The sequence below is a fragment of the Arvicola amphibius genome, chromosome X (genome assembly GCF_903992535.2).
Source record: "Arvicola amphibius chromosome X, mArvAmp1.2, whole genome shotgun sequence".
Lineage (NCBI taxonomy): Eukaryota > Metazoa > Chordata > Mammalia > Rodentia > Cricetidae > Arvicola > Arvicola amphibius.
In genome coordinates this window covers 85,822,877-85,849,791 of record NC_052065.1, presented here as the reverse complement: position 1 = coordinate 85,849,791, position 26,915 = coordinate 85,822,877, and the positions used below count along the sequence as shown (strand labels likewise).

Sequence of the window (26,915 nt, the reverse complement as noted above, 5' to 3'; positions counted from 1 at the left end):
TTACCCTGTTTTGGGCATAATACTTGTTTGCCTTTATATCTGTGATAAAATGAAAGCCATCTTGTGTAACTGATGCTGAGCAAAAGTCTTAAAACAAAGGGAAGTGCAGCGTTTAAACCCACAGTAGGGGATTACCTTGTTGCATTTCCATATCTTTGGAATAAATATTTTAACATGTTAATTATCTACTTCTAATAAAAATACCTTTGAACTTACAGTCAATTTGATGGGCATAAAATAGTCTCTGCTGGGGAATTGGGAGCAATTAGTTTCTGTAGCGATTGTGAGTCATACTGTCTCTTGTCTTTAAGTGGTTACATGGTCAGTAGCCAGCCATATTCTAGAGAACGTTTGTATCAAGTCCACCCTGGCCTGCAGGAGTAAGATGGCTGCTTTTGGAGGGCCCTTGGAGGCTCCAAAGAAGGCATTCATCAAACTGCTGCCCCATTACTGCTTTGCCCTGTAAAATTATCCTTTTAAGTAGAACATTTGAACTCTTGTTGTGAATCATTTTTTAATCTTTTTCTTTCTCATTGCAGACTGAAAACTATTCCATTGACTCTAACTACGTGAACAGCCGTGCCCATTTGATCAAAAGGTATGCTGGTTTGCTTTCACATTCCTACTGCTTAGCTTAGCATTTTTTAATATGAAAAAACCCCAAACCATTAACTTTTAAAAACTATACCATTTTGACTGTGAGTGCCTATGTGCTTGTGCTAGGAAGTGTGGGAAATATAGAGAAAGCATAGAAAGTAAGGATCACTGCTAATTCTCTGACACAAAGAGAATCAATATTTATTTCCACCAAAATATATGCAAAAATAAAAATAAAATTGGGATGGCATAAAACATTTTACTGGTGATTTTTGGAATCAATATTAGAAAGATTAGAAAAATTAGAAAACTTTCAAAATCATGCTGCTATCCAAACTTTTGTTGCCACTCACTTTAAATATTAGGGAGCCTCAACTTTTGCTCTCTTGTGGAGCTTGTAGTATGTTCTGAGGTTGTTGTTATTTTGATAGTTTTGAAAATCTAAAGATATTTAAATGACAGGCGAAATATCTTTTATAATACTTCCTAGATGAGAGAGAAAAAGAAAAAAAATTCAATTTAATACTTGTCAAAGCATTTTGAAACGTTTTGGTGAAAATCTGAAATTTGTATGATTGGTTTGCTTACAGCTTAGCTGTAGTTTGAGTAAGAAGCAGAGGCAGTATTGAAAAGATTCCACCTGCTATGGTGAGCCCTAAATTCTTGGTATTGGGAGGAGGATAAAAGCTTCACGGGAGGTAGAACTAAGCAAAGGAGAGAACGTTGAGTGCAAAAGGATCCCAGAAGCTGACCATTCCGATGATGCCTTTATTGTCGTTTCATGTAACTAGCCTCTTGAATGGTCCATTGGTTATTCTGCAGTTAAAATTGAATACGAGGTATGTTTGTTAAAATAATAGCAATAAAGCAGAGGAACAAATGAGTTTTGTTAGAGCTGCAGTGAAAAAGATCTGAGAATTCTATTATTTTGCTGGCTGTAATCCCATAAATTTATATCACTGTAAGAGTGGGATTCAAAGCAAAAACAAAATCCTTGTTTGTAGTATAAGAAACTTGAATTCACATCTAATTTAATTTTTTATGCTGCAGTAACCTCCAAAACTATGGTAGATTCATCTATATTGGCTAGGGATAGCTTGTAACCTTAAGTGATGATTATTAGCCATCTTAAAAATGGCTATCCTTGTATTTTCAGTCATAGAATAATTTAGAAAATGTTTGAGTTGTGGGGAAGAATGCTCTAAACAAAAGGCAAAGAATTGAAAATTATCTAAGTTATTTATTTTAGGAAGAAAGGAAAAGCCTCTTTATATGTACTGATTAGAGGGGCTTTGCGGGAAAATACTGCTTTGTTTTCTGTCTCAGGACTGTTATTTTCAGAGCTTCTTTTTGAACTGGTAAAAACAGTGGCTTGCTTGATCTTTACAAGTCTCTGGAGCTAGCTCGTTCTGGGTACCTGGAAATTCTCTGACTAGGTTAAACTGATAACATGAGCCTGATTTTCATAGCCTAGTAGAAGGCTAGGACTCCTGGGGACCTGCACATCTTAGATCAGCTTCAGATATCCAACTTACAAGGCAGACTTATGAGATAAAGACTTATGTTAAAGCATTTAGCTTTGGGGATACATGTATTTCCACGACAGCTTTGAGACTCACTGGAAACCTGTGATTTTGATTAATTGTTTTACATGTATTTTTTATACGCACATGCGCACAAAAGCTACATCCTGAACTGAGTGAGCTCTTAGAGGAACTATCTCCAGATGTGGCCTGAAATCAAAGACAGTAGTTTATTTATCAGGGATCACCTGATTAAGAGGAAACACCTGAAAGCTTGGGAAACACACACAGTTTTGTCAGGTTTTTTTTATAGAACTGTGGCAGTTTGGGGACACCTTTAAGGCCTTAGAATTTATGGGGAAAGTTGCATTTAGAAAAATGGCAATCCCTAGAAAGATACAGGCTGTTTTGTGTGTTATCCTTTTCGAGAAGATAGCCATTGCAAGTGTACAATTGGTAGGAGATGACGGTGACTAACACAGCACCGATCCCCAGTGAGGGGAAGAGTGATCAGCTGGCTCCCCAAGATGTTTAAGAGGTGTATATGTTTTCTTCAAGATTCATGTTTAAAAAAAAAACTTTTGGACAGGAAATTCCAAATCTTGTCATCAGTCTTAATTTTATTAGCGAATCTCTGATTTTTTAAAATGTCAGGCAAAGCTCAGCCTGACTGAGCTTTGATTTGTTTCCTACATATTTTTTCTCACCTGATATTCAATTTCTAATTATCCACGGACACTTCCTGGAATGTTGTTTTGAACTTTCATCGCCTGACTCTTACACACAGACACTTTATTCTTTTACACCTGTCTACATTTGGGAGTTGAGCACTGGTCATCCCTGGCCCTTTCTTGCGGTAGTCAGGGTTTTTATAAGAAAATGTAAAAAGATGGGGAAAATGTATTTCATTTTTCTGGTATAAGAACAAAGGAGTTGAAAATACTACTGAAACAACTTATCGAGAGAAACATGGGAGGAGTAAGAATGACTTCTGGTCATTTGAAGGCTGTGGTCATGATGAAGTGATTTCATAGGACAGTCAGTACCTTGACATCCATCTTCTATTGTCTTATATTCTGTTATTGGCAACCACCCGGGTAATCTCAATAGAACTCTAAAGGGAAACAAGGTTTTATAGACATGAATCAAAATTGAAAAGCATGAGGACTGCATCTGGAAGGGACAAAGAAGTTCTATAGCATATTCCCCACAATTTTCTGTATGGAGGAAATCCAACATTATAGCTCTGAAGTATTTTTTTTATAACATTATATGCAGTCTGAAGATATACCCAAGGTAGTTTCTGAGAGAAGCCCAGCTTAGCAAAATAAGTGAGTTGGGAATTTTTTTTCAGAGTGTAATTTTTATTCCCACCATGTTTGTATCCTTGCTATCATCTCAAAGTAAGAAAGGCCAGCAGTGCTTCTTTGCCCCGGCTGCAACATTCTTTCCTCAATCTTGCTCTCTGCAAGGCTGGCTAATATCTATTCCTGTGGTGCTTTTGGAGCCATACCAAGCAGAACACGAGGCTGTAGCTCAAAGAAAACACAATAGCAATTGAGCAACACATCAGAAACAGTTTAGAGAGGAAAATGAGCCCTGGCTTTTAAGCTATGCACGGGGGGGGGGGTTTCCTTACCAACAAAACTGTCCCGGAATTCTGTAGCATCTGCTGTGGTGCCATGTATGTAGTAAGTATTTGATACATCTTTTTCAGATAACCATGAGTAAGGAGTGGAAGGAAACATCCTAATTTTCCCACTTAAATAAAAACAGCAGTAAACTTTCTTTGAAAACAATTTCTGAACAATACTATACATTGATAAAGGCAGTCCTTAACTCCAGCTTCAGAGAAGCTTCAATTTTAACAGGTTTCAAGGTGATTAATGACAGAGGTGGTCCAGAAAACACTCTGGATTATGTTTTTAAAAGCCAGTTACAATACTCTTTTGACTTTCTCTTCTTAATTGCAAATGACATTCTCTAAATATGTGGGATTGCCTATTGGAGATATGACCTGCATCTTTTCAGATTCATCTATCTTTGACAAAATTATTATTTTAAAGGGCACAGGTAGTATTGGTATTAGTGTAATATTCTTTTTTCAAACCTATGTAGACAAACCCTTGTGTATAGAACCTGTTTTAGGTGTTTTCAAATGAACTTGTACCTCTGCTGGCCACCAGAGCAGTAATAGAAACGTTTGCATTTACAATACCATTGGAAACAGATGCCCCTAATTTATTGTCCCACAAAAGTTGTTTTACAAGTCTCTCATATCCCAAGAGGTACACAGGTAATAAAGCTAGTGAAATCAGCATTTTTTATGCCTGGCATAAATTGTTATTTGTTTTGGGTGAGTAGCCATTTACCAGGCTGTTTTACTGTTTGCAGCATGTTGCTCACTGGTTCTTAAACTGCCTTACACAAATTCATCCATTAAGCTACTAAATGTCCTTACAAGATCACAGTAATCGGTACTTTGTTTGTCAGATGGGCAAACTGATCTTTAAATGAGTTAACTGTCCTGAGGTATGAAAAGGTGGTAGCCGTACCTTTGATTTTTCTTCTCTTGCTCACACCAGCAGTTCCTTAGATCCTGGTAGCTAATCCTTCACAGTTTTAATATTTTATACCTTTTGAAACCTGAAACAAACAAACAAAAAAACAATCAAACAAAATACCCGGAAGCCTCGAGGTATATTGCAGTATTCTGATGCATATAAAATAGATGACCAAATTTTTGAAAGTCAGATCTCAAACCAGTTAGGAGAAGTGAGACAGAGATTACCAGCTTCCAGAGAGATAAGATAACCCAGTGCAATTAAACATTATGTTTAGCTTGAGGATTTTGAGAAATCAAAAAAAGTGTATCAGGTCATATAGCTTTATCATTCAATAAAGCAAGGATACATATTTGACAAGAGAGATAGTTCTCTGTTCCCGATTTTAGGAGAAATAGAATAATGGACAATGGCTGACAGTTGTTTACATGAAGACAGGAGTATTCATTAAATAAATATAAAATTATTATACCAATCTCATCAATTACCATAGCCATACTGTTTAATTGTAATGTGAATGAGGCATTATAATACAGAGTAATGATCATATTGAATAAGGATAGTTTCACTAAACATCTATTTCTATCTGGATGTTTGTGCAAAGTATCTCAAAGAGTCCTCAGAATGGTCTTGTGAGGATTAGATATGGAGCCCAGAGCCACAGAAACAAAATGGCAGATTTTGGGTTATCACTTGCCCTAATGACTCCAAGTTCAGTGCTTTCTCTTGCACGCTATATTACAAAAATACTGGTGAAAAATATGTATCACGGTTGTTCTAACTGAGGGTGATTTGGAAGTGTCTCCCTGAGGAAATTTTTCATTGTTAAACTTGGTGGTGGTCATCACTGGCATCTAATGGGCAAAGGCCAATAGGCCCATTAAACATCTCATAATGCACAGAACGTACACAACCAAGAATTATGTGACCTAAAAATTCAATAGTGCCAAGATTAAGATGCTCTATTCTAAGGGATGGCCAATTACATTTCTCTTTAGACTATTTCATTCGCCATCATATATCTCAAGCAAATTTTGGCAACTTTTGAAATGCATTCAATTTAGACTTGAGATCTTTGCCTTAACATGGCATTTTTTTGTGCTGAGGATTTAAAGAACTTTTCATTATTTTTCAGAACCAGATGCTATAGGTTGAAAAGCTAATATTTGTTATAGAATGGAGCAGCCTGTAATATCATCTAGGCAGGTCATTTGTTCTCTCTTGAGGTATGTGAGTGCTTGTAGGCAGGGCCAATTTTTGTTTCTAAAATATAAACTTTGAATCTATTTAAACTTTGAATTAGTATATACAGGAAGCCATAGGGTCTGTGCCATGAAGGTGGAAGCGGTGAGACACTTTTAAATCATAAGTTTCCAATTGGTCTTTTTGATCATGAAAGAACTGTAGGATTTTTTTCAATAGATCTGCAATCTGGTAGGTAGATAGGACTGAGTTATCTCTGTGACATAATTTGGAGGAATTGCGTGAACTAGCCTGGTGAGTGATACATGCAGTTGTGGAATATTCAGAATTGCTGTGCTCTGTCACCAATGAGCTAGAAGGTCAGATAAGATGATGGTATAATTGAAAGCCTGCGAATTAGAGACCCAGTTGTAGAGATCCCAGTCTGAGCCTAAAAGCCTGGAAATGAGGAGGACTGAATATGGAAGAATATTGATGTCCCAGTTCAAGCGGAAAGAATATTCAACATTTTGCCTGTTGTTCTTTTCAGGTCTTCTTCAATGGATTGGATGAGTCCCACCAATACTGGGAAAAGATCCATGCTTTATTCAGTTCTTCAATCAGCTAATCCACTCAAAGATCCATTCCAAAATAAGGCTTAACTGGCTACCTGGATTACCCTTGGTCCAGTCAAGTTGACACATAAAATTATCCCAAACACATTCCCTGTGCCAACAGTTTTCCTCAGCTACTGCCACTCCTCCTTTTCTTTGAATTGGTGCCTCTGCCATTTTTACTCAGAACTGGCAGGGAAGACATGTGGTATTGCAGTTTAGGTTTGTAATCCCAGGATGCAGGAGGAGGCTGATGAAGGGGCTTATCCCAAGTTCAAAGACTAGTGTGAGCTATGTATCAAGTTCCAGGTCAACCTGGTGTACAGAATGAGACCCTGTCTTAAAAACAAAACAAACAATCAAACAACTAGGAAACTGATCTGGTTTCTCCAACCTTGATCATCCTTTTAATTTTAATTATACTATTTCAAGTTCTGCCATCTTTATGGTGATTATTAGATATCTCCAGAGAAGCAATTTTCATAATAGTTAAGATTTTAACCACTGAAACTTGACAACCAAGGGTTGATCTTACATGTGCTATACTTTTTTTCTCCAGCAGTGTGGACCTTGGGCAAGTTATTTAACTTTTATATATCTCTGTTATCTCATCTGCAAGTAGTAATATGATTAGCACCTTTTCCTTGTACAGCATGAATGGCTTAAAAAGTTAATGTTGATCTCTTAAAACAGTAACTCATAAACAGTAATTTCTCAGAAAACATTGGCTATTTCTATTTGACTCTAACTGTATCGAAATAGAAAAACTGCAATGTTAACATTGTTTAGAAGTGCTTTTAGATTTTTGTCTTGTTCCCCCTTGTCTGTTGTGTAACACTAAAAAGAAGCAAATGAAAAAAAAAATAGCTGTGTCCACGTCCAATGTTGAGAACGTCTATGTATTGTTAAGTTGTATTACCTTCAAACAGAAATGTCTCTTCTCCATATTTTTCCCTTTTGGACACTCTAGCTCCTGCTGGCCTCCTTAAAGAGCTGATATCATCCTGGCTTGGAAAGATTTTAAAAATCAGATCTATCACAGTTGTAAATTAACATATTTTCTTCAACCCAGCAGCTCCACCTTCAAGGACCTGGAGGGCAACAGCCTGAAGGATAGTGGACACGAGGAGAGCGACCAGACTGACAGCGAGCATGATGTCCAGAGGAGCCTGTACTGTGATACTGCTCTGAACGATGTGCTGAATGCCAGTGTGACCTCCATGGGATCTCAGATGCCCGACCATGGTAAGGGATGGACAACGTTAAGTCGAAACTATGTGTTCCGAAGAACCAAGAATCTTTCTAGACATATTGTGTTACTTTACTGCAGGGCACATGTTGTTATGAAGGGATACACTTAGCTCACATGTTAACAGCATATCGAGAGTTTTGAGGTGTTACAACATCTATCAGGATAAGTCTACCTTCTTATGTAATGTTGGGGGAATTTCATAAGGTAATTAAGGTGACTGAATTCACATTCTTTTTAAATAATAACTGCTTTGAGCCCATAGGAAGTAAGCAGATGCTTTCTCATCAGGAATAAATGACTGTTATGCTATAGTGTATGGATTCAGCTGATCAATTCAATTGCATAGAATGCAACTCTAATGAGACCAGAGGGGTGGGATTTATTTCTCTACTAGTCTAGCAAACTTCCCCCAGAGACTATTCTCTGCCCATGGATTTTGTAGTCTTTCCTGAGGATAGAACATGCTAGACTTTCCATTTTGCCTACAGGACTACTATTCCAAAGCCATGGAGCTACTGCAGAAGCCCATGCCATTGGTTATAGGGGAGACAGGTCAAAAGAATGTGACTGAGTCAATACAAAGCCTTCTGTTATTGTGAGATGAGTGAGTCACAATGCACATGTCAGGAGCCACATCCCCATGAGTGAAGAGAATCTACTTGTATGAATCCAGGCACAAGTACTTTTAGATAGAGGTGCTCTTTAAAACTGTGATAGGCAGAAGCCAGGGTCTGAAAAGAGTAGCAGAGTTCAGCTAAGGCAGATTGTTCATACAGACTTGGGCACAAATGTCACTTTCAATATTTTACTGATGTAAACATGGTATGCAAACAGCCTGTCTTTCCCAATTAAGAAGTATGAATTCAATTTGGTGTTTAGGCTCAGTGAAGCTTCCGAATGCTTGGCTATGTCTTGAGAAAAGCTAGTCTCATGCTCAGCTGGAAGTCCTACTGCTAAAAGTCTTAAAGATGAGAAAACAAAATATGGTTATTCCGTGCTGGTCGTCAGCTGTCTCATTTCACTGTAAACATCATTAAACTCTTTTGTTTTGGTTTTCTAAATGAATCCAAAAAATGCATGATTCACAAAACAAAATGTTTTTTTCATGGAAAAAAATTAGCCACTGTAGATTCTATTAAATTGTCTAATCCATTCCCTCCTCAGGAGACTCAAGTGTCAAAGTCTATAATATAGAGAGGTCACTACCAATTGTACCCTGCTTCTTTCCTTAATTGGAGAGTGGTGACATCTGCAGAGATAATATACTTTCTGGGAAATCTTCCTATATGACTGAGAATAAAGAATTAAACATCTTTATAGCTGAAACAGAGGCAATTTAATTCTCAGAAGATGCAGACAGATATGTATCATTTCCTACTCATGTGTATCTCAAAGAAATGCGCTCTTCATTGAGATCAGGACGGCTTTCTGTTAGATGCTCTCTAAAATGAAATGACTCCAGGAAAGAAAATAGTCGTAATTGATTCTCGCTTTATGCCTGGCTGGACCAACATCTGTTTTAATTTTTTGTCACATTTCTCAAGGAAAACAATATCAGTGGGTTGCAGCTAGATGTTCTGAGTGTTTCTTACAAATGGGTTGCATTACGTGCTGTGTAGATTGAATAATAGCAAGAATATCAGAAAACAAATATGTGACAGTATCCAAAGACTCTCTTACTTAAAAAAGTGATGACTTCACATACATTCATGCATGTAGACACAGTTTTTCTTGGTATACCGTTTTGACACATCTTTACATTTTGTTTTATGGTATTTGATTGACATGCTTTTATTTTCATTTTTTCTATTGTTCTTAGAATGACTAAACTTTGAGCCAACCCTTGACCTGGTCCTTTCCAGTTTGAGTGGCAAAAGGAATTAAACTCTTGTTTGCATCTCAGTCTTTACCTGTGATAGCCCACAACTTCTGATGGTTTTGTAATGATATGTAGCTGTGGTATTTCCAATCATCTCCAGGCTTGCCACAGGAACCGTGTCACCAGCTAACTTGGGTTGATTATATTTCTCTGAAAATCATCGCAGCTTTTCCAGCCATTTAACATTTTTAAACATTTGTTGCCTTGAACCTGCAGTCATGGAAGTGCATCTTCTTTTATCCTCTGGCTCAGTAGTTGAAAGGCACTCACTGGGTGCATTCCCCAAATATGCCTGATTTTGAACTCTCCAGGCAAAATTCTAACTCTGATACATCTTCCAGTATATGAGAACCATTGCAGCATCACATCAAATGTAACCAGTAAAGGTTACCTTAACATCACTGTATTGGGGAGTTAGACTCACCTTGGATGTCATAACTGGGTCTTCCTTATGACATTTCTACTTTCAACATTAGCATTGCCTCTTTTTCTATACATATGGGAACATATGTTTGGTGAGAAATCCGAGGCATATCAAGCTAAAAATGACTTTATGCACCTATAATTTTTCCTTGAGCAGGCAGGAATGACTTGTTATATGGGCTCATATTGTATTGTCAATGTTTAGAAAGCTACAAATTATATTTGGTTTATTCTTTCCAAGAGACATTGGAGACCTAGGTTTCATTGTATTGCCCTAAGTATTTTCAGTATTTTTGTAACTTTGCTACAGCCTAAGAATTCTCAATGTGAATGGCAGGGAGATTTTCTGTCTTGAGTAAAGGGCCAAATGTCGTAGTTTTCAGTAGCTTTTCTATGAAACTCTTCCTATGCATAGAAACCCCAGAATCACTATGTTCAATGAAGGTAGGAGACTTTTAAAAGGACATTCAAATTTAAAGGTCAAAACCCTAGTCACTGAAGAGTTCCGATTGTGTTTTTGATTACATATTTCTCAAACGTGTTTGTGAGCTGGGTCAGAATCGCAACAAAGGAATTTTAAGAGCCTCTGCTGTCTACCTTACTTTCAACCCTGGCATTTCTTAAGGAGTTTGAAAACAGGGCAGGCGGTGGGTGAACTTGCTGAGCTTAATTCTCTGGTTGCCACAGGATTCCAGATTTATTTGTCATCCATCATGTCCATGAATTAATATGGCTTATCTCGGTTTGTCCCCAGTGCTGTGGATCTTGTGGCTTCTCAGAAAGGAAGATAATGGAACATTTTTTAACATGTGCTTTCTCTTGACACACTGTCCTGCTTAGAATATTATCTCTCAATTGGTCTCAAAGTACCTTGAGAACAAGTTAAGTGTTGTCACGTTAGGCAGGCTTATCTTCTGACTTGGCTCATGAGGTGATTTGATGCTGAGCTAGGGAGTCCCAATCTCATCTCTTAACCAGTGCTTTTCCTATCTGATTTGATTCAGTGAATTTACCACCGTCTTGAGAAGATAAGAATATTGACTCCTTAAATGGCTGAAATTGACAAGTAGGGTGAAGAAAGATGTCAGTGGCTCATGGTTTTGTTGCGTAATTGAAAGCATTACCAGATTGAATCTTTCTGTAGTCAGTGTTTCTCTGAGAGGAGTAGTGCTGGTGTTAGTAGACCTCTTGCTGCCCTCTCACCTTTTTTGCAAGGTCATTTATGGTGCTGTGGCTATTGCATTTTGCTTAACTGTGTAATATGAGTATGAAACTGAAGTTTATGGGGATCATAGCTCAGAACTGTACACTAGTTCCAAGCCCAAGTAATTTGTTTCAGATCACACTCAATTTCATTCCTTATGATTTTAATCATTGATTATAAATTCATCTACTGAAAAGATGACTGTAATTGCTCTAATATGCACCTAGTTTGGAGTTCACTACAACACTGAGTTGGTTTCCTTCCCATGCTAATTGGTACCAAATAGAAGCAATGCACAGAAATTAACAGTGATGTTGATCTATTTTTCACATACAAACACACTCAAATGCAAGATAATCAGTGCTTTATTTTGGAAAGTGTTAAGTTCTTCTGCATTTTACTTAATTTGTTTATTTATGAAGATTATCACCTAAATATCGCTCAACATATTTGTGTGTAAAACGTGAATCAGAAGAAGTTGGCGTGCACTTAATGTGACTACTGCTACAAAATTGTCATGAAAATGTCCCATAGTCTTCACTCCATGCACAGATTAATGTCAACCACAAGTATATTAAGATGTTTGTATCCTCAACACTCTATCACCAATGTGGAATTTCATTTTCTTTAGCCTTTTAAGTAAATTATCATTCAGTGACTGAACAGCTTTATCTCCTTATCTAGCCCCAGACTTACCTCTCACCTCACTACATTTTCAAACACTCATTTCAATTAATCTCTTGGCAAAACAAGGAGTTCTCAGTGGAGAATATTTTGTGACATTGCAAAGCAATGTGCTGCTGGCTTCCAGAAATTGTAGCGTGGGCCAGATGTTCATAGAGTAATTGAAAATTCCATTTTATCAGAATAGCATTCGCTGTCAAAAAGTTTTATCTTTACTTCAACAAAGAGTTTGATTAGATCCCCCTGGACCTGAATTAGCATCTTTGAGGATAGATACACTGTTTTGCAATTCATGTGGTTATTTCTTCCCTAGTTTTCCCCCAATAGAAACTTTTAGAAACATCTTCATTTTCTTGCAAATGTACCCACTGAAATGTTTAATTACTTGAATATAGGATTATGTTTACAATGTTGCTACATATGTATCTTTCATCTTCATTCATTCTGCCCCAGGTAGTATAGTATTTTGACATTAAGCAGAAATAATGCATACACAAAACACATTAATACTTTATCTAAATATTTAAAAAATCATACCACATTATTTATTATATTTGTGTGTGTGAGAGAGAAGTGGGGGAGAGAGGGGGAAAGCTTGTAGTGATGTAGTGATAAACAACAAACATGTTTTTCAGGTCAGAGAACAACTTGGGAAAGTTGGGTCTGTTTTTACACCCTATGAATATATGAGTCCTGGGGATTGAACTCGGTCCATCAGGCTTGGCTGTAAAAGTCTGTACCTACTGACCCATCTTGTCATTTGTCACTTGACTATATTTTTGAGGTATATGGCCTTGGAAGTTGAATGTATTAACTCTGCTGTTATTGGCTACCAAAGTACCATATTTTCACTTTGCGGTATTTAGGGTCTACTTAGATGACCTCAATGATAAAATGGTCAATATTGTGCCAATACAAAAGACTAAGGAAGATCTTATTTAATGGAAATATCATGAAACATATTTCTTGATGTTCTAATTTGTACAGTAATATTAGAAATCATTTTGAAAATATACTTGCTCTGAGGTTGAATTCCCTGTTCATCATTGTTCAATGTCACCATAGGATGATAGGTTTCTTACCTTAATGGCTTTTGGATATTCAATGCCCCATTCATCCTTTTTTCTGATACTCAGAAATATTATCTTTTCCCAGTGTCAAAGATAACACTGAAGTTAGGTAGAGAGGTGAGAGGTGGAGGTTTTATTCATTTCAACTGCATTGTTGTATTAGATAATAGGATACATACAAAAGCATTATTTATATTTTGTTGACAAGACAGTCATTACAATAAAAACTTGCTCTTAGCTAGTGGAAGCATACATGTTGTTAGTTCTTATTCACTAACATTATTTTGGTATAAGCCTTTTGATCAGAAAATTTATTTTTACACTTTGTCACCAGTTTCTCCATGCAAGACATTTAGAATAAAACCAGATGTTTATCTTTTTTCAGATAGGAAAATTAATGTGCATATGTGTGCACACGTGTTCTTGATTACACACACACACACACAAACACACAGATACACACACAAACACAAGATTTTAAATAATCTATTTGGAAATTTTAGTTATTTTATATTCAAGGTCGTTTGAACATTTACTATTGATACCAGGTATGATAAAAGATTCATTATTTATTCAAAGAATTCCATGTGCTATCTTGCTTAAGTTTCATTATGAATTTTAGTGCTTTTAAGCATTGGAGGGTAGAGGCTATACAAAGGGAGCACAATGGGCAACTCAGAGTTTGATTCTGTAGGAGTTTATGGACCAATAGCATAAATGGTCCAGTGTGGAATAGATTGCCATATGATCAGTGAAGAAATCAATTAAGATCATTTGAACTGGAAAGCAAAATTCATTTTTAAAGATACTTTTTGTGCAATGGGATCCCATTGGAGAAATAGCAGGAAGCCAGACCCCAAGATTGTATGCTAGATAAAATTATGCTCTATTTGGGTGATTTGCTAGGTGAATCTTTTCCAGATGTTTCATGCAAAAGTTATCTGGGCCATGATAAATAGATATGTTGCCAATAATGTAGCAGATGAGACAAAAGTCACAATGTTGGCTTCTTAATTTTTCCCACTCATGACCTTATTTCAAATGTTTAAAGTAATTGAAGTCTATGTGTATATCAAATAAATATACAAATAAAACATTTCCTGTTAATTAATCATAGAGAATATTATTTTAAAAATATATCTTTGCATACCCATAATTTTGCCATTTATTAAAAATGAAAGGAAATTTGCATATGATTAAGTTGAATGTACTTATTTATCTTTCCATAAAGTGTTAAATATTGGATGAATATTTTATACTGCAGGATACAGAAAATCTTAGCTTTTACAGAGTTGAGAAATACTTTGATTTTATAATCCTCAATGAAGAGAAAAGTGCTTTGCATAAATATATAGCACAGAATGGCACACATATGTTTATGTCCATTTCAGAATTCTTCAGTATTATATCCTAAATCTCAAATCAAAATTCATTCAATGAATTTTAAAAAATGAAACTCAAAGCTGAGCAGTGGTGGCACATGTCTTTAATCCTAGCACTCGGGAGGCAAAGGCAGGCAGATCTCTGTCAGTTTGAGACCAGCCTGGTCTACAAGAGCTAGTTTCAGCACAGTCACCAAAGCAACACAGAGAAACCCTGTCTTGAAAAAAAACAGAGAGAGAGAGAGAGAGAGAGAGAGAGAGAGAGAGGGAGGGAGGGAGGGAGGGAGGGAGGGAGGGAGGGAGGGAGGGAGGGAAGGAAGGAACTCAAGTCAGCAACTCAAACATCAACTTCCAAAATAAATTATTCTAAGACGATATGATTAAAAATATACTAATTTGATATACTCTGAGGAATAATGGTAGAAAGTTCTTATGTAGCCTTTGTTTTGTGTGACTAAGTCAGGATGTTTCTAGAAGAACAGTGCAATAAAAACACAGAAATTCTTACCATTTGACACTTTGACCAAGGGTCAAAAGGCTAGTTGGTGTTGGGTAGCATCATGGTAGACACAGAGTGAAGTGTACATGCTGTGTTTTAAGAGCCAGGGCTGCAAAGCTGTTGCAGGGTTCAGTGTGAACTAGCACTGCCTAAAACACCTCAGACTAAACATGTGTTTGATTCAAATTAATTTTTGGTCATTTTTATGTGTCCAGAAATATTTTGCTATTGGCATTTTTTTTTTTTTTACAATCTCCACATTCAGTTACATGAACCTATATGGGATTGTGGCCCGTAGTATAAGAGGCTATAATATTGACTATTTTACATGTTAACAATGTACTAAACTAGGAATATCATTATCCTTTGTGAAACTTTTTAAATATATATTCTGTCTATAATAATATGGTTAAGAACCATAATAACCTTCCAGGGCCATACATGTTTTTCTTTAATCAATAATTAGGCTTCTCCTTGGTGTTTATAATCTCTATCTTCATTTGATGTTTCATTGCTAGCACATATTGAGCCAGGGAAAGCTTCTTGATATGTCCACATTAAAAAGGTAAACTTTCCACAAGGAAATGTTTTCACTTTTTCTTCATATAAGACTTTCTCCACAATAAAACTCCAGCTTGGAAAAAAACACCAAGTACCAGGTCAGACAAGGGTTAAGTTGGTCTTAGGGTCATGAGGAGCATTGCTCGTTAGAGTACTAATCTTGTAGATTGGTTTCAGAGGGCTTAAATAATCTAGACTTGGGTCACACATGACCTTCTAAAACTCAAGGTTGGTGGAAATGACAGACCTTTTTATGTAACTAGGAAGAATAGTATAGTATTTTAAAAAACAATTATTCTTTTCTCTCCCCATCCCCCCATCCCACCCCACCCCCAAGTTCCCATTTTTTGTGCGGCAATCTTGTCTACTTCCAATATCCAGGAGGATAAATATATGTTTTTCTTTGGATTCACCTTCTTATATATCTTCTCTAGGATTTTTTTTTTACGAATTATAGGCTCGATGTCCTTTATTTATGGCTAGAAACCAATTATGAGTGAGTACATCCCATGTTCATCTTTTTGGGCTTGGGTTACCTTACTCAGGATGGTGTTTTCTATTTCCATCCATTTGCATGCAAAATTCAAGATGTCATTGTTTTTTACTGCCGAGTAGTACTCTAATATGTATATATTCCACACTTTCTTCATCCATTCTTCCACTGAAGGGCATCTAGGTTGTTTCCAGGTTCTGGCTATTACAAATAATGCTGCTATAAAGATAGTTGAACAAATGCTAAAAAAAAAACCAATTATTCTGCTAAGTGAAGAGAATATAAAATTGTTTTTCAAAGTAACTCGAGAAACAGTGAGGGGCAGGAGAGATGACTCATCATGTAAGAACACTTTGTGTTCAAGCACAATGGGCTGAGTTTAAATCTCCAGATCCCATGTAACAATTTGGATATGGTTTCCCGAACCTGTAGCCCAGTCAATGTGGGAGTGGGGCAGAGACAAAAAGATTACTGGCAGATAGCAGAGGTGACTTGAAATGCATGATTCCAAGAGGTACTAAAGGAGTTTATCCGAAAATGAACTCTGAATTCACACTGCCACTTTCAAGAGGCTTTTTGAGAGACACTTTTTCTTTGAAGGGTCCCTGTAACCAGAAGTGATAGTTAAACTCTGTTATCCTTCACAAGTTTTGGCAACAAACAGTCAGGCTGCTAAACAAAAACATAATAGACATTATTTAATTGTAAGTTTTGTTGGTTTTACTCTTAGTAATACCCACTTCTGTGGCAAATGAGAGTACTTGAAATCCTGTCTGAATTTAACATGAAAAATTTCAATAGGGTTGAAGTTGGAGCCGTACACACACATTTATGGGCTCCTAGCCCAAGTGGTTAAGCCCTAGGGGCTTTCTAAACTGTAGCCTAGAATCTAGTCTATAAGTCTTGTGGGAGAATAATTGAAATCTGGTTTGAATAAAAGGATAATTTATATGCTGTTTCTTTAAAGTGAAAATCCGTAAGCATACGTTGCTCTAATTACCTGGGAAAACTTGGTAGCCCTAATTGATTATAACAAGGCAACTTCCCAGGCATTAGTTTGCAAATTCAAATTCTGTGCCAGAGATGTATTTTCCAACTTCTCTGCTGCCATTTCTTCTATCTCTGTATTTTTCTCCCCTTCTAATAAAGGATTTGCTTTCCTCCCTGCTCTTCGGTCTGTAAAATTACCAACCTATGTGAACAACAGAATCTTTCCATTTTAATACATGGAAAGAGAGAGAAGGGGAGTGATGTAGGTTCCAAGATGTTTCGACTGGTCAAACTGTTCCAAGCCATCACCACCTGCTGTTTTTAATCATTAATGAGGCTGTCAGTTAGCTTTAATCTGGGAGATGAACCAAAAGAATGGTTTTGATTTTAATTTAATTGAAAAATGAGCTTATTGAAACAAAAAATGCCTCCAGCTTCTAAGAGTCAGGTTGTACCCTGCTGATAAACCAAGGCAAGTTAGAGACAGAAACCGAACCATTATTGATATGCAAAAGTAAATTATTTTAAACTTGGGAAACTTTTGTTATTGCCATACTAGATAGATAATTTAGTCCTTTTAATTCAAGCATTTATTATATCCCACAGCCATGCGGCATATAAATATCTGTTCCATTTTTCTTTCTGTGAGAAAAACTGATGTACAAAACAGTTGAACAGCTGTATTAATGTCAGAATACAAATTGATGACAAAGTCCAGAGTGCAGCTCAAAGTACAAATTATTTTTCTGGACTCAATGCTCATCAAACTGTTCGTACATTTCAGAAAAGTTGAGTGATTATCTGTGAGTTCTCTATTAAGCCCGAGTTTTTGTATACTGGGTGATTTTGAGAACTCAGAAATACAATGCCTAAGCACCAAGTGAATTTCAAAGACCTATAGGCAGATCTTTGTTTGTGCAGACTGCCAATGTAGAAGGCTTCATTATACCTCTTTGAGCTTCACCAAACACTTTCAGATTTAGAATTGATTTAAACTGAAATTGGATGGAAGGGAATCCTTCCTTCTTTGATGTAGAAAACATTACTATTGGGCCCCAGTAAACTCCAGGGTAGGTGTATCAAATCACACTAGTCTTCTGCTAACACAGCAAGTAAATGCTTCCTGGATTCAGCTGATAATCAATCTATTCAGCTAATGAGCCTGTAAGCAGACTGAACTAAACTACCAACCAGAGCAAGCACCAAGAAACTAACATTTAAACTCACCATCTCCTATTTACCTTTCGGTGTTTCCTTTGTGATGCAAATTAGTGACCATTTATAACTGTCTGTTCAGTCTTTCCCAAAGAAACACAAGTCATGGTAAGGATTGTGTTAGTATAGTGATGTTCATAATGAAGGAAAGTGACTGACAATTTAAGTAAAAGTTTGAGTGATTAATCTGTATTTTTTTCTGGTAAGTAAAATGTCAGAAAATTTTTGTCATCTTATAATTTCCAATGTTTTCCAGATTCTGAGAGTGCAGAAATTGACAGCAGATTGTTACCACCATATGTATGTCATATGGTCAACAGTCCAATTCCCAGGCATTAGCCACAGCCGGCTTGCTAGACTGTCTGTCTGCCTTGTGTTTTGGACTGAATTTCTTTTGATTGCTTGAGTGAAGTTAAAGTTGTGTTTTGTTTCCTTTGGGACAATGAGCTAAGGAATGAATGTTGTAGTTTTGGAAGGAAGAAACATCTTCAAAGTTGAATTGTGCCTTAACTCAAAACAGTAGGTTTTCAGATAGTCCTCCCACCATTCAAAATACTGTATTTGCATAGAGAAGATGGAAGAGAGTATTATTTGTCCCTCATAGTTCCCCATTTCACTCTGTTTGGTGTTTGTAACACTTATAAATAAATTTATCATCATAAAGAAATAACATTTTGAACATATGAAATATGTTGGACCCCGTGTTTTTGCTTATCCATCTGCTGCACCTTAGTGGTTTCTTTCTCTTGTATAAATAAAAACTATCTAAAATAAATGACTTGCAGATTCTGTGGGACTGAATAGCTAGGTGAGAAATTAGCTGTCTCTTAAATGAGATTTACAAAGCTAGACAGGATCTTACTTGATTTAGAAAATTAGAACATCTTCAAGGAGAACATTATTAATCATCATCCAGGATCCTTTAGCACTTAAAATTATTATACCAGAAATTCAGGTTTGGAACCACATATTCAACTTGCAGCATTATTGAGAGTCTTTATGGCATCCTAAATTTCCACTGCCATTAATATAGAACATTTGAATCTTAACAGTCTCTGGAATCATTATGAAAAGTAACATGTTATAATATATTATTTATCCTTACAGCAACTGTAAGTGGTAGAAAGCATAGAATTAAAAAAAAATCCAAAGAATGAGAACCATTTAAAGTGAGGATAAAGTCAGACCCTTAGTAGATTGAGAAATGTCCAGAATGTTAGAATGAACTGATGAGAGAGAAATGAAGTAAGGTACTCTTATCTGTGGTTGAAAGCAAGATTAACAGGGATATAATGAGATATAATCAAGACTTCCTTTAATATATGTGATGTAACTAACCCTCATAGGTAAGACTGAGAATTCTGCTTCTCATTGGTGTCATCTAGATAGATTGTGTCCTATAAATACATGGTGTAGTTATTATGAGCTGTTTCTAATGAGAGAATACAAATACTTTAATACTACTCCATGCTGGGCAGTAGTGATTAAAGGCTCATGTAGTTACATAAACATGTACATGTAGTGATGTTTATGTAGTACGTACCCAAAACATAAACAATAGATTGAGTCAGTGAACTAGCCTCTCCATTTTGTTTGATATCAGCATCCCTCCTCTCCCAGACTCCCTATCTGCTTGCTGTTGTCTGGGATTCTTTGAATTGAGGCTGGCACATTGCATTTTATGACTCTAGTTCGAATTTCAGGCATTGCATAGGAGGAGAGTGAATATATGTTTTCAGATTCATATTAAGTTACAAATACTTTCTATTAGATATTGTTACAATCTGGGGATTATAAGGGGATGCAGGGAGGATGATTTCTAGATATTGAATAGAGTCTTAGAGGAGGGAAATGCAAAGAAAAAGGGAATCCAGACAACTTCACCAGTTTACCCAGAGCTAGCAGTGTCCAGAAGAACATTTGATAGTTGTTACTTGATGTACTCACTGAAATGTGTAGCTGTTAGAAAGCTCCATTCCCTATCAGTCATTTTTGTGAACCAGCCTCCTCTTTAGATAGAAAAGATTGTACGATGTCCACAAAAGATTTGAAGTGAAGTCTGGGCTAATTTAACTTTAAAAAATGCATGTATCCTGGCACCCTTGTGATGTAAGCAAATCTCTGGTGGCAGTGACTCTACTTAGCCTTTCCTAGGTCAAAAAATGCACAGCTTAGTCCCTGGGATCATCCATATTGCCCTTACCTGCTCTCCTCTTGCTTCAAGTGGCTGATAACTGGCAGATATCATTGTGATTCTTTTGTTGTTATTCCTGTTCCTGCATCATGGTCAGACTTTCACAAAGTAAAATAAAATAATATATCTTTCATTTATAGTTTTCTTCTAAAAGGTCACCCCAAGATAAAAAATATATAAAGAATCACTTCTGTTCTTTTTTTCTCTTCTAACAATGCTCTGAATCCTGCCCAGCTCCTACCTGAAAGGTCATATCTCCTTGCCATACGAATGAGCTCACAGCAGGTCCATGGGGACACTGTCATCTGAGAAATGATGGGAATTTATGTGCTACTGGATTTCTGCCTTTTTTGTAGTGGGAAAGGTGAATTTGTTAATGAATGAAACAAGCAAGCAAACAAACAAATCAAAAACCGTTCAACCACAGGATCTTAGAAAGTTTTAAAATCTCAGGAGACAGCCATTCATATAAATGAAATGATAAATGAAAAACCAATTCTACTTTTGCATTCCTTAGCATTGTTTGTCTTGTATTACTTTAAGTTATGTGGCTCACTCTTACTGGTTCTATGCTATTGAATCTAGCTAGCAGGCTGCAATTTAGCAGCATAAACTGTTGTGGCTTATGAAGGACCTTCTGATGTACTTGTACTTGTCAATATGCAAATGGAAAGGAGGGACAAAAGAGAACTGTGTGCAATTAAGGATATACACAAAGAATTTAGAACACAGGGATCAGCACCATGATTTTAAAAAGGCAGATTCACTGTGAAAATAATTTTCCTTTCATAATTTGACATTCCATGAAAAATATAGCTGAAAGTACATAACTTCTCTAGACCTAAAAATCTAAATCCATGTGCTATATGCAAAATATAAAAGATAATTATAATCCCTAAAATAATTTTATGGCATGTGGCTCAGTATGAACAAGGACTTGCAGTTTCTGTATTATTTGTTTATTATGCTGCTTTGGATAAGTCACTAGCCTCTCAAAATTTCAGCTTATATGTTTATAGGGTGGAATGATGAGTAGTATGGCTAGAATCAATAACCATAGTGATGTTTATATGTATCACACCTCTTCTTAGGACACTGTAATTGTGAATCAGATTGCTAGATTGCCTCCCCCCTTGTGTCCTTCCCTTTCATGTTCTGTTGGCCTGAATGCTTTCATCTCAGTGTGATCTCATTTACCAACAAGGGCACTGACCTAAGAGTCAGGGGCTTCAGGTTCTCATTACATTCCACAGATTAAGAACTGTGTGACTATAAACAACATGCTATATGCCTGCCCAAATTTCCTAACTGTGTAATGAAGGCTATTGGTAGAATAGGTGAATCACCAGGGAGATAGGTGGTGAGAGTTGTATAAGATGGTAATGTATGACAAACATTTAGCACAGTGCCTATTCTTTAGTAAGCACTTAAACTGGAATTACCAAAAGAATCCTGATGAATTATTCTTGATTTCATCTCCCCCTTCTCATCCATGTCTCTTCCCCACTTTATAATACAGGCAAAGTTGTTCTGTGAATATCCTTGCTTGATCTGTGCTGATCTCTTCGTTACTTGACACTGCTTCAGTACCTATGTGCGTTTTTGTCATGCTAATTCATGGCTCGCCTATTTTTTAAACGCAGGAAGAGAGAAGGGCTTGATAATTGTTAAAGCCCTTCCACTGCTGAGCTTCCTTTTATCTGATTTTGGGTTCAGGGCGCAACCTTTTCAGATTCCTGAGCACTTAGCCATTTGCCAGTGGGTCTGTAATGAGTGCCATACTCAAGTTAACAGATGGTATGGTGTGCTTGCTTTGAGGGGTAATTGTTCTTTCATCTTAATTTCCTCCCTTTGGCATTCATTTGTTGGAAGCTGCTCAATGGCAATGTCATAAAGCTTGGGGTAAAAAAATCAAATTGAAGTAGCAGGTCACTGGTCTATCAAAAAATACAGTTAAGCTAAAATCTGGTGAAGGTCTACAAGAGAAGAGGCTCTTAACCCTAGTATTAGGAAGCAAAAAAGTCTTAAGGGTACAGTGCATTTAATTGCCTGCTCATTCCTCCTTTCCTAGTTCTTAAGTGTCTCTGTTTTCCTTAAAAATTATGACAGCTCCTCCTTCTTGGCTAACAGGTCATAGTTCTCACAGTTCATCTGTCTGAAACTAAGACATCAAGCCCATTCTTCTATGGGGCCACTGCTGTTTTAACTACACTCACTCTCTCCCTTCCCATAATATACTTTTACCTTGATGTTTCTTGTATAGGTCTTTCTCTAAGCCTCCTGTCTTCAGGTTAGCCTTGTTCTATATTCTTTCTTTTGAGGGACCACTTCATATACTACTTTTTATAGAAAATGGAGATAGAGTCAATTACACAGATTTTTTTTTGCCTAGTTTTTCTGAGTCAGTTACCCTTTATTGAACATTTTTTTTTGTGTGTGTAGCTACTTTCATATGGTAGAGTTAGTTTTCCTTCTTTCTTCTTCCAGTTTCCCACACAGGTCAGAGGTATCTCAAATGAGCAAGTGTTCATCAATTTATTCTAAACACTACTAAATAATATAAGTTATCTACTGATGTTTGTTCCCCAGGGAAGTTCTCATCCATGCTGTTCTACAGATGCTAGCTGTGCTGTAACATAGATCAGAAGAAAGTTTCTGCTTTCTGCATATCGTCTTTTGACTTGAAGTCTCAAAGGTACTGGATTGGCAGAAAGTTTTCATCATTGGTATAAAAAGTCTGCCTCCTCCAGTTTGGAAGACATGTTGCTTCAGGAAAATGCAGCAGAGTCTAGCATGATGCCAAAAAGATCAGGGAGTAAGAAGCATTGCTCAGAAATGGGGGAAATAATGGGTTTGCTCTAAGTATCCCAAGGGTCATGTTTGATAGTACCAGGTGTATCTACAGCATCAGCATCCTCATAGTTCCTGGCCATTCCCTTTCTTACATTTTTTGTTGAGTTGGCCTGCTGTGTTGTCTGTGGCCCTGGAAATCCTGCTTTCCCCAATATGCCAGCTGACTCTCAGCTTGACTCTTCTTGTTTCTTACTTTATCCTTGCTGGTTTCTTGTTCCCATTGGTATATACCCTACCCCCACCCCACCCCAAATGCTTGCTAAAATCAATTGTTTAGTTTCTGTTCCTCATCATTTCCTCTGATTTGTGCTCTTTGGGATCAGATTGTTCTATTCTTTTTTTGGCCTATTGGAGTACAGGTTTCTTGAGGCATAAACATTCTAGATTTGCTTTTGCTTCATTGAGAACAGATCTTGTATTGTAGCTCTGGATGGTTTTGTATTTGTGATCCTTTTACCATAGCCTCCCTAGAGCTAAGAACACAGGCATGAGCTACCATGCCAGGCATTTTGTATGATAGTGTATATATTGGTAAATTGCAATTCTCCCCCACTTTTTATCTATCTATCTGTCTGTCTGTCTGTCTGTCTGTCTGTCTGTCTATTTTTTTGTTGTGTATATGGGGAGGGGGGAGTCCTGTTTAAGCACATGGATTGAAGTCCTGGATTTGCACTAACTCCCTGTGTGATCTTCAGGACTTTTCTTTCTCTCTGTGAGCCCCTCATTACTTTATCTGTATTGTAGGGTCAGTGACTTGGAAGGGCTCACTGTTGCTAATGTCCTATTTAGCTTACTAGAGTTTATTTAGCATGAAAAGGTTATTGGGGAATCTTAAGTTTGAACTTTTCTTTTTTTTTAAAGAACAAGAGGGGTCAGGAAATCTAATACTTACTTATGAGGCTTTGGGGTCTAAACATCCTTCCATTATTCTGAGGGACATGGAGATAAAAAACATTGGTCAGTTTAGGTTGTGTTAAACATTGTGAGATTCTTCCTTCGTTTTGGCCCTTATTTGTATGGGTTTAGCTTTCAAATGTGTGTGTATTTTAGTGGAAGTGGTCCTCTTTTCCTTATACATCCAATTCTTGTTCTCATCTTCCTTCACCATTTCTGAATAGTTCGCAATTTTCAACTTAATTAGGTCTTTCCCCTAAGTGAAGAACACAGCTGTTTCCTCTCTGAGGCTTTGGCAGCTGCCACTGCCTCTCTCAAAATGGAATGATTAGTTCTTTCCTTTGATTTCTTAACTTGCCATTAGTTCAGGACTACTAGCCCATTTCCTATATTTTATACCTACCAAAATCCTATGGCCAGAGTTGTTCCAATTTACCTTGAAGGCCCTTAAGTCTTTTGGGGACTTAATACGTATGGTATGTGAGCTTTAGCAATCTTTCAGAACTGCATTTACCTTAGCATTCCCAGTGATTTCATTGTTTAGCCTTTTGAGATATTGATCTATGAGAAGAACTTAGCCTGGTTTGGTTTTAGTGGAGAAATCAAGGATAATACACCATAAATCTATTTTGTCCTTGAATTAAATGGTCCTCATTTGTCATAAGCTCTCTACTTTGGTTTTAAAGGGTCCTCTTGCCTATCCATCTTTCTCTTTTAGTTTTATGTACCTCTATTTAAGAAAGTGAATGCTGCTTTTCTCTAGGCGTTTTGACTTTCCCTATCTCTCTGGCCTTTAATTTTATAATTTCACTTTCATTATTGGGATTTCCTCTTATCGTGCCTTTCTCTTGCTTTCACAATATAAAGTCAACTTCTCTATTTGTCCTTGCCTCTTTTTTCATATTATGCTTCCAGCTAATCAATGGGAAAACGTTCTGTACTGTCAACTTAGTACTGCCTTTCCAAATGTGAGTGGTGCAACCTCCTTGGTTTGCCTGTTCCAAGTGCCTCATTCAATTTAATCTGCATAGTTAACATATTCGGCTTCTTGTTAATATTTTCTGTCTGAAGTCTATCTTTTGAATTTGAACATATTCTGCATGTCCGTGTTCCCCTCTGTTAAAGGATCATATCTGTAACAAAGACATTAGCTCTATGCCTAGGAAGAAAAACAAGCACACATGAAATAGCATTTCTCACATTCTCTGGTGTATTCATGGCCCAGTCTTTGAAACAATTGTGTGAACCGTGTAACTATATCTGTCTGCCTGCACCTTGCCTCCACTTGAGAATCCAGAGACCAAACACAGTTTTTACTGCTTAGGTTTTCATAGTCTCCCCTACCACTAGTTCTTCTGCTCAGAGCCCTGTGATCACATCCTTTATTTGTTTCTTTCCTGCTAACTACATAAGAATTTACCCATTCAAAGCTCTGTTTCTTCAAGGTCTCAATTATTTCCAGGGACTTCGTAAACAAATTGCTCTTCCCTTTCCAAATCGCACTTGCATCTTCATGTGAATACAACACAAAAGAATGACCTCGGCGGCATTTGAATCATCAGTGTAGCCGAACGTTGTGATGTCTTTAAGAGAAAGTGTTTCTTAGCATCCTTTGCTTTATATTCAAGCAATAGTTGGATACATACTGAAGGATAAGACCGACTTAGACTCCATAGCTCCCAATGAGTTAGAGCTTTCTCTATGTGTGTGTAATTACACCTGAGGTGTAGGGAATTGCTCTTCTACAGTGCTAGACATTTTTAAGGCTCAGTGTCCTTATCTTTTTTTCTTTTAACTATTCCATCAATCTCAAGAGGTTAGTCTTATTTGTTTTTTCATTCAGATTGAAACAAAATCCAAGAAGTAATCTCCATGGCAGTGCCATGAAGTCTCAGAGCTTGGACTGAGAGGCAGATTTGCTCCAAAGCTCACAGTCTTAGACACTTTGCTAGACTGCCCTTAGAAGTGGGGTTTCCTGTTGCACAAGTCACCTTCACTTAGAAAGGCTGGCTTCTGATGTTCTCTGGAGTTATAAACCTTCCCTTTGATGTGAAGGAGGTAAAGTTTTGGTTGGCTCCAGTAAATATGGGTCATGCCTCATTTTTCTTGGGATAATCTTGTCTTTGGACAAAGAGTTGGAGCAGAAGTTTCTGCCTTTTAAAAAAAAACCCCAAAGTTTGCAATCTTCAGCACTTCTTGTGGCTTTAGACTCTCAATACACACAGTGTCAAGCTAGGATCAAACTTATGCCTTATCTTTTCTTTACTATAGGTACTGATGGGGCTGTAGGGAGGGCTCGTTAGCATTGGTGAACAGGAGTATGACAGATTTCAGGTAGAGCTTCTATGAAGGGGAGAATGGACTCATCTATACTCTCAAGTGCCAGCCTGGCAAGAAATGCTGTTTAATCAAAGTCATTTACTCTGTCATTTTTAAGATAATGTTCAAATGAATTCTGAAGTGGGTGGTCATGTTTTCTGGTAGTCCTGCTGTTCCATCTGGAGGAAGTTATCATTGACTGTTGCTTATTTGTAGCAGATAGAAAGCTTCATGCCTTTGGGCTGCCACAATCATGATAATGAACATTCTGTTCAGAAGGGGAGCATTCAGACTCTTTCCCAGTCGCCCTTATCATGACACTGGGAATTTAATACATTCATTTATTCTTCTTTCAAGAAATAGGATTAAATTCAGAATGGAGCAGGGAGCAGTCTTTGTCTTCTTTGCATGATTTTCAGGGGCTGTGAAGTTCCAGCTGTGTAAACATGATTGCAGAACTTAGGTATTGTCTAGTGGGGGAGGATTGCAATTTGGGTGAGGCACACCATGGCTGGGATGGAGC

General features: G+C 37.1%; 1 protein-coding gene across 3 annotated transcripts in view; it reads left to right on the top strand.

Moving 5' to 3' along the window:
• Nucleotides 1-26,915, top strand: part of Pcdh19 (protocadherin 19) — a 98,020-nt gene that overhangs the window by 54,921 nt on the left and 16,184 nt on the right. For 2 of the 3 annotated variants that reach the window (XM_038317097.1, XM_038317096.1), the window contains 2 exons: nucleotides 540-598; nucleotides 7,553-7,725. In XM_038317097.1, coding sequence (XP_038173025.1) covers nucleotides 540-598; nucleotides 7,553-7,725 — 232 coding nt within the window. The remainder of the gene's footprint in view (nucleotides 1-539; nucleotides 599-7,552; nucleotides 7,726-26,915) is intronic. The other variant, XM_038317098.1, reaches the window with a different exon arrangement.